General features: G+C 36.6%; 1 protein-coding gene across 1 annotated transcript; it reads left to right on the forward strand.

The window, feature by feature from the left end:
• The first annotated feature begins 475 nt into the window (after positions 1–475).
• On the forward strand, positions 476–11503 carry LOC102406812 (NKG2-A/NKG2-B type II integral membrane protein). Its single transcript, XM_025283256.3, has 8 exons — positions 476–625; positions 4685–4972; positions 6825–6935; positions 7499–7597; positions 8082–8135; positions 8668–8819; positions 10889–10989; positions 11310–11503. Exons 3-8 carry the CDS (start codon positions 6866–6868, stop codon positions 11425–11427), a joined length of 594 nt encoding a protein of 197 aa, XP_025139041.3. The 5' UTR covers positions 476–625; positions 4685–4972; positions 6825–6865; the 3' UTR covers positions 11428–11503.
• The last annotated feature ends 601 nt before the right edge of the window (positions 11504–12104 follow it).

Raw genomic sequence — 12104 nt, forward strand, 5'->3', positions numbered from 1 at the left:
TCCACATAAGTTCTTTTCTTCAATTCTTTTTCCATTCTGCATATCCAAATTTTCAACTAGAATAAGAGTTTCTTCTTTACAAGACCTTAAAATGTTTCCTTTACATAGAGTCATTTAGTAATTTTGGCAATCTCCCTCCATTTAAAAACCTTCCTTGAAAATGAATCCATCTAGCCATCATGTTAAAAGGGTATTTGCACTTACTATGGACCTCCAATTTATCTATCTCTCTTAGATCACTAGGTACTTCCATTTTAGATATAGTCACAAACAGGTATTTATGCAATAAACAGTAAATTCAAAATATTCTTAGATTTTGAGTATTATCTTGGCTGTATGTGGATTAACCATAGATTTTATTAAAGTTAAATATGAGAACAGTCAACATATTTGGGCATGTAACCAAGGACATGATGTGTACAAAATTATTTAATTGAAACCAGAAAAGTATATGATAACATGAATAATACATTTAACACTTGCCTTGTAGCTCAACTGATAAAGAATCCGCCTATAGTACAAGAGACTTCAGTTCAATCTGTGAATTGGGCAGATCCCCTGAAGAAGGGAATGGCTACCCACTCCAGAATTTTTACCTGGAGAATTTCATGGACAGAGGAGCCTGGTAGGCTACAGTTCATGCATTTGCAAAACGTTGGACACAACTGAGTGACTTTCACTTTTCACTTCAAATTTTAAAAGTGAATATTACTGAATTTTACATTATTTGGCATCACTAATGAATGCTTCACTTGCTATAATTCAATGAAGTGGGTAATAGAATATTATTTTTAAGTTTATTAATATAAAATATAATAAAGATAGTCCCCATATAGGTAGCCATAGCAATTACTATAGAAAGTTCAAATATTAGTCTATATTACTAGGACATAATAAGAGTTTGCAAATAGCTTACAAGCAGCTTACAAATACCTGAGAAAAGAAGAGAAGTGAAAGGCAGAGGAGCAGAAAAAGATATACCCAAGTGAATGCAGAGTTCCATAGATTAGCAAGGAGAGAGAAAGCCTTCTTAAGTGAACAATACAAAGAAATAGAGGAAAACAATAGAATGGGAAAGACTAGAGATATCTTCAAGGAAACTGGCGATTCCAAGGGAATATTTCATGCAAAGATAGGCACAAGGGAGGACAAAAATGACAAGGACCTAACAGGAGCAGAAGAGATTAAGGAGAGGTGGCAAGAATACCCAGATTAACTGTACAGAAAAACTCTTAATGACCCAGATAACCACAATGGTGTGGTCACTCACCTGGAGCCAGACATTCTGAAGTGTGAAGTCAAGTGGGCCTTAGGAAGCCTTACTAAAAACAAAGCTAATGGATGTGGTGTAATTCCAGCTGCTGCTGCTAAGTCGCTTCAGTCATGTCTGACTCTGTGCGACCCCATGGACTGCAGCCTACCAGGCTTGTCCATCCATGGAATTCTCCAGGCAAAAACACTGGAGTGGGTTACCGTTTCCTTCTCCAATGCATGAAAGTGGAAAGTAAAAGTGAAGTCGCTCAGTTGTGTCTGACTCTTAGCGACCCCATGGAATACAGCCTACCAGGCTCCTCTATCCATGGGACTTTCCAGGCAAGAGTACTGGAGTGGAGTGCCATTGCCTTCTCCCAATTCCAGCTGAGCCATCCCAAATCCTAAAGAATGATGCTGTTAAAGTGCTGCACTCCATATGCCAGCAAACTGGAAAACTCAGCAGTAGCCATAGGACTGGAAAAAGTCAGTTTTCATTCCAATCCCAAAGAAAGGCAATGCTGAATAACATTCAAATTATCTTACAATTGCACTCATTTCACCTGCTATCAACATTATGGACAAAATCCTTGAAGCTAAGCTTCAGCAGGACATGAACAGAAAACTTCCAGATATTCAGGCTGGATTCAGAGAAGGCAGATGATCAAATTGCCAACATCCATTGAATCATAGAAAAAGCCAGGGAATTCCAGAAAAAAATATACTTTTGCCTCATCGACTCTGCTAAAGCCTTTGACTGTGTGGATCACAACCACCTGTGGAATATTCTTAAAGAGATGGGAATACCAGACCAGTTTAGCTGCCTCCTTAGAAATCTGCATGCAGGTCAAGAGGCAACAGTAGAGCAGGACATGGAACAATGGAATGGCAGGTTGGCTCCAAATTGGAAAAGGAGTACATCAAAGCTGTATATTGTCACCCTGTTTATTTAACTCATATGCAGAGTACATCATATGAAATGCTGGGCTGCATGACTCACAAACTGGAATTAAGATTGCAGGGAGAGATATTAACAACCTCACATAGCAGATGATACCACTTTAATGGCAGAAAATGAAGAGGAAGTAAAGAACTTCTTGATTCAGGTGAAACAGGAGAATGAAAAAGATGGCTTAAAATTCAACAATCAAAAAACACAGATCATGGTATACAGTCCCATCACTTCATTGTAAATAAATGGAGAAAAAGTGGAAACAGCGTCAAATTCCATTTTCTTCGGCTACAAAATCACTGTGGACAATGACTGCAGCCATGAAATTAAAAAGCGCTTGCTGCTTGGAAGTAAAGCTATGACAAAATTAGATAGCATATTAAAAAGCAGAGACATGACTTTGCCAACAAAGGTCCATATAATCAAAGCTATGATTTTTCCAGTGGTCATGTATGGATCTGAGATTTGGACCATAAAGGCTGAGAGCCAAAGAATTATGTTTTCCAGGTATGGTGCTGGACAGAGTCCCTGGGACAGCAAGGAGATCAAGCCAGTCAATCCTAAAGGAAATAAACCCTGAGTATTCATCTGAAAGACTGATGTTAAAACCGAAGCTCCAATACTTTGGCCACCTGGTGCAAAGAGCTGACTCATTGGAAAAAACCCTGATGCTGGAAAAGACTCAATGCATGAGGAGAAGAAGGCCACAGAGGATTAGATGGCTGGATGACCTCACTGACTCAATGGACATGTAGCCGTAGGTGTGCTCAGTCTCTTCAGTCATGTCCGACTCTATAACCCCATGGACAATAGCCCCAATAGGCTTCTCTCTCCATGGAATTTTCCAGGCAAGAATACTGGAGCGGGTTGCCATTTCTTTCTCCGGGGGATCTTCCTCAGCCAGGGATTGAACCTGGGTCTGTTGCAACACAGGCAGATTGTTTACCATCTGAGCCAGGGAAGCCCCTCAATGGACATGAATTTGAGCAAACTCAGGGAAATAGTGAAGGACAGGGAAGCTTTGCCTGCTGCAGTCCACAGGGTCACAAAGAGTCAGACACAGCTTCATGACTGAACAACAACAATAAACTGGTATATAACTACAGATTTATATTCCATTTTTCTAGATTTTAGAAAGCTAAAAATTTGACTGTGTGGATCACAGTAAACTGTGGAAAATTCTGAAAGAGACGGGAATACCAGACCACCTGACCTGCCTCTTGAGAAATTTGTATGCAGGTCAGGAAGCAACAGTTAGAACTGGACATGGAACAACAGACTGGTTCCAAATAGGAAAAGGAGTACGTCAAGCCGGTATATTGTCACCCTTCTTATTTAACTTCTATGCAGAGTACATCATGAGAAATGCTGGACTGACAAAACACAAGCAGGAATCAAGATTGCCGGGAGAAATATCAATAACCTCAGATATGCAGATGACACCACCCTCATGGCAGAAAGTGAAGAGGAACTAAAAAGCCTCTTGATGAAAGTGAAAGAGGAGAGTGAAAAAGTTGGCTTACAGCTCAACATTCAGAAGACGAAGATCATGGCATCCGGTCCCATCACTTCATGGGAAATAGATGGGGAAACAGTGGAAACAGTGGCAGACTTTATTTTCTGGGCTCCAAAATCACTGCAGATGGTGACTGCAGCCATGAAATTAAGAGACACTTACTCCTTGAAAGGAAAGTATTGACCAACCTAGATAGCATATTCAAAAGCATAGATATAACTTTGCCAACAAAGGTCCGTCTAGTCAAGGCTATGGTTTTCCAGTGGTCATGTATGGATGTTAGAGTTGGACTGTGAAGAAGGCTGAGTGCTGAAGAATTGATGTTTTTGAACTGTGGTGTTGGAGAAGACTCTTGAGAGTCCCTTGGACCACAAGAAGATCCAACCAGTCCATTCTGAAGGAGATCAGCCCTGGGATATCTTTGGAAGGAATGCTAAAGCTGAAACTCCAGTACTTTGGCCACCTCATGGAAGATTTGACTCATTGGAAAAGACTCTGATGCTGGGACGGATTGGGGGCAGGAGGAGAAGGGGACGCCAGAGGATGAGATGGCTGGATGGCATCACTGACTCGATGGACATGAGTCTGGGAGAACTCCGGGAGTTGGTGATGGACAGGGAGGCCTGACGAGCTACGATTCATGGAGTCACAAAGAGTCGGATACGACTGAGCGACTGAACTGAACTGAAAAAAGTTTAACATGTAGTAACTCTTCTGAATTAGGGACAAGTATCCTTAAATACAAACTGTCAATGGAATTATGATTTCCTCCATTATAATAGAAATGATACAATGAGATTATAAGGAAAAAATAAATAATGCCTAGATTTAGCAAACTTATCTAAAAGTAAAACTTAAACATTGAAGTTACTCTTGACAAGGCATAAATGTTCAGCATTGATGAATGAAGTGAAAGCAAGTTAACAGCAGGGTAATCATGTCCTTTGTCCCCTTATATATTTTAGAAAGTGAAATCAATCCTCAGAGGAACTCACCAAAGAACAAACTAACTGATACACTACATATCCAAAGTCTCCTATATTCTGGAGTTGTGTGATGAGATAAACTGTCTTCAAAATACCCAAGCGTAAGAATTTCCTGTTTCAGTGACACGGTGATAAGAAATGTACTTTTTTCACTATTGTTTCACTCTGGGCCTTCACAGGGCAGTCTGTGAAGACCACGGACATTGTTTGATTTTTCACAGTAACCTGGCCACTCACGAGAAGAGGCAGGACTCTGGCCTGTAGAAGGTATGTGTTTCCCTCTCCTTCCTAACTCCTCATCTCATTTAGCAGGAGATTACAAATGCCAATGTGGTTCGACTTAGGGACAATTGCTAAGCAAACAAATTAAAGAGATATTGGTATCTGTATTTGATATTTTGGTATTTTAATTTTGGGAGAAAATAAGAATAAAATATGAAGTATTAGGGAAGATTTCTTAAAATGTTCAAATTCTTGCCTGCAGACTTTATTCAAGTGAATACTTTCATGTATAACTGAGTTTGTTAATCCAATTTAAGATGAAGGATCAGGAGCATCAGGACAAGGGACAGTAACATTGTATTTTGTCATCAATAGACATAGAATTAGATACAGTATTAAATATTTAACTCAGCCCTTAAAAATAGAATCTTAAAATGGATTCATAGAATTGTGAATGGCCAATATAATTCTTCACTGATCTAGTTAAAGTAAAAATCAGGATATGGTACCTCCAGTAAAATGCTGGATTAACTCAATTATATATGATCAAGTGCTTTATAAAAACTTGATCGCAATATTGAAAAAAGATAAATCATACTAACACAGAGATTTCTGTCTAATAAATTACATTGCCTGATATGAATAATATCATGGCAATTGCATTAAAATAAGAAATAAAATAAAAGTCAAATTTAATATTAGGTGTTTTACATGCTTTATATCATACATATTTTTATTCTCATTTTAGATTAGTAAACTCATTTGCTAAATACTAAATAATTTTTAAAGGTCATACATTGTAAATTTCAAAGCCAGAATTAATTGTAGATTGCACTGACTACAGAATCCATTGACTGAATTCTTAAGGCACATTGTTGACTGATTATAATTGCTGATACAACTAAAGCTACCCTTATTGACTTAACAGCCTCAGGATCTTCCTGGAAGTTTGTACCAACATTGTTCTTCCATAAATGATGTATGCTTTTCCTTATCATTTTGTGATTTCATATCTTAGCCATTGTCAATTGTCAATTACTCATGTAATATAAGTATTTAAAGACATTTTAACATTGTTTTGTCTTTATATGATAAAAACTTTTGGAGAATTTAATGTCATGTACCATTTTTAACATGTAAAATATTTCTTTAATTTTTTAAATGATTTTTTTAGAGCTCCACAATCACTCAAAATGGAAGAATTATTTGATAGAATCTCATTCCCTTTTCATTAATGAATGTCCCAATTAAAGTAGTTTAAGGCAGAGTGTACCATATATGCCAATACTGTTATTCCCTCATCATAGAAAGCTGTCTTTAACTTTTAATGGATTTTAAACTTACCTGTATAATTGGTGCATGTTTTTTCAATATGGACAAAGATATTATAACAATTTGAACAACGATATTATAACAATTTTAAAGTGTTTCTGTGAATTTTGACTTTCAATTCATCAGGATATTACTATTCATGAACTTTTTCAGTAATCTGCTAATTTTCATTGTTCCAATAAACAAGTAACATTATGTCAAACAGAATATTTTTTTAAACATTTATTTGTTTTTAACTGATTGATGACTGGTTTACAATATTGGTTTGATTACTGTCATACATCAGCATAAATTAACCATAGGTGTACATATGTCCCCTCCTTTGAGTTTCCCTCTCACCTCCCACCCATTCCCACCACTCTTGGTTATTAAACATCAAATACTATTTTTAAAACTACTTACTCTACCTTGAAACAGTTGTCTAAAGGTCTACTGAAATGAGAACCAAACTTGGATTTGCTCAGCTACTAAGTGAGTGCTGTTAACTGATCTCACACATCACCCAGTTTACCCTTTCAAGGTTTCTTGTGATGTTATATACCATTTATTAACTACTTATGTGAAGTTTCCATAGAGCAACATCCTTGACATTAAACAGCCACAGAGATGAAGAACCAAGAGGAAAACTACTCAGAACCAAGTCTGGTTAAGGACACCAGGAGACAGCAAATGAGAGGTAAGATCCTGAAAAGATCAATTTTAGCAGCTGAGCAGGAGAAAACCTACGTGGGATTAAACTTTCAAATTGCCTTTCATTATGTCAGTGGAATGACAGGAACTACCACTGCAAGTGTAAAGCATTTACCCGCTTACATGATTTTATTAATGAGACTTAGACCTGGAGTTTGAAATCCAATATTCTCATATGACATACGTGCTGTGCTGTGCTTAGTCGCTCAGTTGTGTCCACCTCTTTGCCACCCCATGGACTGTAGCCCGCCAGGCTCCTCTGTCCATGGGGATTCTCCAGGCAGTAATGCTGGAGAAGGTTGCCATGCCCTCCTCTAGGACTATCTACCCAGGCATTGCTGTAATTTGTAGTCTTTGATCTATAACTCGTGAAGCCTTATATTCGCTAAAAAAGGAATGCTATATTCTGAGAGGAGGATTGCAATGGTAGATATTGTTTTGGGGTCCAAGTTGATGTCTTTGAATTCTCACGGATGTGGGATCTTTTGTTCTTCTAAAATAACTGTCTCCATCACTCCTTTCTCAGTGTTTCCTTTTCTCTCCCTGCAGATTCACCGTCAGCTCGAGAGAAGCTCATTGTTGTGATCCTGGGAATCATCTGTTTTGTCTTGATGTATACTATAGTGAGAGTGATAACTTCTATTCCACGTAAGTCAAGTTTTGAAAGATTATGACTGAACCTTTCATTTTAATGATCGTCGGTACCTCTAAAATGTCATATTATTATGGAATAGAACTCTTAATGTGTGCATTTAGCCTAAGTATTGAATGTTTATTCTGAGTTGAGCAAAGTATAAATTACAGAATGATGTAGGGAAAATTAAATATATACATAGATATTTTCTGATTTCATAACTCAAAGATATACTTTAAGAAACTGAAACACCTTATTGAGAAAAACAAATTAATTCTTGAGACTGCTTGAACCAAGTATTGTAAGAGGTGGTGGAGTCTATTCTCTAACACTTTTGAAATATACACCCCCCAGTCTTCATTACCTCATTAATTATTCTTAAAGCAATATTTTCCAGATCATCCTAAATCCTACAAATGCCATGTTTAAACTAAAAATTATTATGATTTATTTAGATCAATGTAAAAATTTTAAAAGATTACTTCCATTTTTTTCTAGGTACCCAAATATCAGAACAGAATAAGTCCTCTCTGGTAACAAAGCTCCCGAAAGGTACATAATGATTTCAAACTTCTATTATAAATATGGTTTGTATTGTCTCTTTCTTAGGCTAGTGAAGATAGAAACAGATCTGGAGATAAAACATAAATTATAAAAGCAGGCAACAATATTCCTAAATAATGATTATACGAGAGTCTTTCTCCCTATGCAACAATATGATCACCATATCCATTGTTGGCAATTGGCTGTAATATCCTCCTGTTACAATATGATAAGAGTCAAATAATTTTGCTATTCTAAAATAGAAGTTTCATTTCTTGATTTTTAGGACATGTAAACAGTAGATATTTCTATGTGTTTGCATTATATGGGGACATAAATTGGGATATGAGAGACAAACCCTCTCTATGAATGCATGAATGAGATTTGTTTTATATGTACCAGCCTTGAGGATGCATAGATATGTTATTTTATATATATGTGTGTATTCATACATATGTTTATATCTATGCATATGTGTAAGTTAATTTTTATTTTTCAAATTCAAATTGTTTTTTAATACTAATTCATAATCTTTCCTCAGAATGTCATTGTGGTCATTGTCCACAAGACTGGCTTACATACTCCAACAACTGCTATTATACTAGTTTGGAAAAAAAATCGTGGCATGAGAGTTTGATATCCTGTGCTGCTAAGAATTCTACTCTGCTTTATATAGATAATGAAGAGGAAATGGTAAGCTATTAAATGTTTCCAACACTTTGCTAAAGGCTTCATTTAGTCAACATTATATTTGTTAGGATTCACTTGTGCTTTTGTACATATTTGTAGCTTGTTTATTTTAAGGTCTGCTAGTATTCCATTAAACAATGGGATATAACTTTATGATACTTTATATTTTTATATCATTCATGCATGTGTAGTAATTTCTGGTTCTTGCTTTTCATAGAAAACCATGTTTCTAAAAATGCTATTAAATTCTAAAATACACTGTGCTATCTAATTTTACTATACATCAAGGAAAATAAACATATCATTTTGCTTATAGAATTATGTAATTGCACATCAGATCACAGAATAGAAGTTTCAATTTCCCAGTAGCTCCACCGCTCTGTAATATCTTATCACTTCTCCACCTCCTTATTTACTTACTGTCCTGATTTTTGATATTATAGAATCTCTTTGATTGCTTTTAAATCATAAACATGGAATCCCATGTTTGTGCTTAGTCGTTCAATCGTGTCTGACTCTTTGCAACCTCATAAACTTCAGCCTGTCAGGCTCTTGTGTCCATGGAATTTTCCAGGCAAGAATACTGAAGTGGGTTGCCATTTTCTACTCCAGGACATGGAATCATACAGGTTGTCCCTGTCTCATCACTGCCATATGATATTTTGCAGTTCCTCCACATTTTTGCATTTGTGTTTAGTTTGTAAATTTCTACAGCTCATTGTGTGAATTCAACATTGAAGATCCATTCTTTCCAATGCTGCTGGGTGGAGATGGAGTCTTACACCCTCAGGGATAAAGAGGCTTCTTAGCTTCAGTATTTTTAGTCAAGACATCCCCCTTTGCTGGTCCCACCCCCACCCCTGTCACCCAACCCTAGTGTCTCTCAGTGGAGGAAACAGAGGCAATTTCTCTGACTGCTCCTTGTTAGTAAGTGTCCTGATGGATCTTGTAAGGCTTACCTGGTGTTGCCTACACGATTCTCTCACACACAGGAGGAATGTCTTACCAGTGCCACCCCCAACAGCCAGGTTAGGTATTGTGTGTTTGGGAAGTAAGAGGCCTAGGTCACTTTCATCTGGTTGGTGGGGAGACACAAGATGCCCCTAATTATCACTCCCTCACCTCCCACCCTGTTTTCTCATCACGGAGAAGTGATTAGAGATTACAGAGAAGTGGGGCTGCTGGGAAGTCTCAAGCCACATCACCCTTCTCTTTCCACCTTTCAGAGTTCTCCTTTCTTGTGTCTTTCATTAGTTCCCATGTTTACAGTTGAACTTAGCAGGGAGGAGCAAAGAGAAATGGGTCTCTGACCCCTTGTCTGGTCCACTGATTCCACCAATACAGAAACAGATGGCTTTGGGGTTTATCTAGTCAAAGAATGGTGTCAGGCTCAGAAAACCAAATCCGGCTCTCATGTCACTGATTTTCTCAATTTCATTTCCTTAATTTCCCTCTAAAACTGAAATTCTGAGAAACATATAAAAGTAGAGAAATCCATTCATATTATCACAATATCCAGAAAAATGAATGTCATGGAATCTAAAGACTTATTTAAAGCCTTGCTATGTTAGTTTTGACATGAGAAAAATGAAATTATATGAATCAGAATTTTCCTCATTGCACATATTCAATTACTCCACCTTCTTATCCCTTGGGCTTAATGTCAGATGCAGTTCACAGCTGTAAGTATCCCCAAGTTGTTATGCAAGGTGTATGCTTTTGTGGGATCCCTACAACTAATTCATGTCTTTGTAAATATTCCCTTTATTAAATGGCTGTCAAAAGAAAAGGAATTTTCCTTATTAACATTAGAACACAGTGAAACTGATAAGTATAAATGTTGAATTAATTTTGAATCAAAAGTACAGATATTGGTTAATATTTATGGTACTATTAAAACTTCAAACTTTCAACTCCTATGTTTTTTAGTGTTAGATTAGGATCTAACATGCTCAATTTGTTCAAAGAATGAAAGATGCTATGAAAGAACACATCCTTTGACTTGCATTTTGAAAATTAACAAAAACATTTCATAATGAATATTTAAGTGAAAATTCTTTATTTTGGGCTAGAAATTTCTGATGTCCCTATCAATTGTATCGTGGATTCAAGTCTCTCGTGAAGGCCGAGGTCATCCTTGGAAGTGGCTAAATGGTTCAATTTGCAAACTACAGTAAGTTTGTAAATAGAATGCTATATAGAGGAGGAAAAATACAAAAGAGAAATATTTTTAAAATAGCACAAATACATTTGTTTTCATCGAATTGTAGAAAGCTGAAGGGAGATATTGAAAGTTAATAAAATGTTGATACCAATGTTGAAAACTAGGCTACTCTGTAGCCCAGTTTCCTAGTAATAAACTCTTATTGAAATTTTATTAAAGACTTAATTACCCTTTTCAAAATATCTTGTATTACAGTTACATGGAAAATGCTATTGTTTCATGAGTTGTCTTCATAGAATATAACAGAATTATGCATTTTTCCAAAACAGGATAACAGACAAATTACCTGGTGAACATAACTGTGCTGTACAATCTTTATGGGAAATAAGAGCAGAAGACTGTCAGTTTACAAATGCATATCATTGCAAGCATAAGCTTGAGAATTAAAATATGAGTTTGGATGCTGTTGGGTAACTTGAGTTTTTATGAAATGGAAATAATATTCTGATTGCATACATTTTAATATGAATTATATTATTTTTACTGATAACGAATGTTTTTCAAAAACAGTTGAAATATAATTGTGTGTGCTCATTCGTTCAGTTGTTTCTGACTCTTTGAGACCCCATGGACTATAGGCTGTCAGGCTTCTCTGTCCAAGGAATTCTCTAGTCAGGAACACTGGAATGGTTCTATTCCCATATTTTTAAGGAATTCCCCCGCTGTTCTCCATAGTGGCTGTACCAGTTTGCATTCCCATCAACAGTGTAAGAAGGTTTCCTTTTTCTCCACACCCTCTCCAGCTATTCGTCAACTTTTTTTATGGTGGCCATTCTGACCAGCAGAGACGATAGCTCATTGTGTTTTTAATTTGCATTTCTCTAGTAATGAGTGGTGTTGTGATATGAGAAAGCTACATATCTTTTCGTGTGTTTTATTAGCCCTCTGTATATCTTCTTTGGAGAAATGTCTGTTTACTTCTTTGGCCCACTTTTTGATTGGGTTGTTCATTTTTCTGGTATTGAGCTGCATGAACTGCTTGTATATTTTAGAGCTTAATTCTTTGTCAGTTGTTTCATTTGTTGTTATTGTCTTCCATTCTGAAGGCTGCCTTTCCACCTGGC

This window comes from Bubalus bubalis, chromosome 4 (assembly GCF_019923935.1).
Source record: "Bubalus bubalis isolate 160015118507 breed Murrah chromosome 4, NDDB_SH_1, whole genome shotgun sequence".
Lineage (NCBI taxonomy): Eukaryota > Metazoa > Chordata > Mammalia > Artiodactyla > Bovidae > Bubalus > Bubalus bubalis.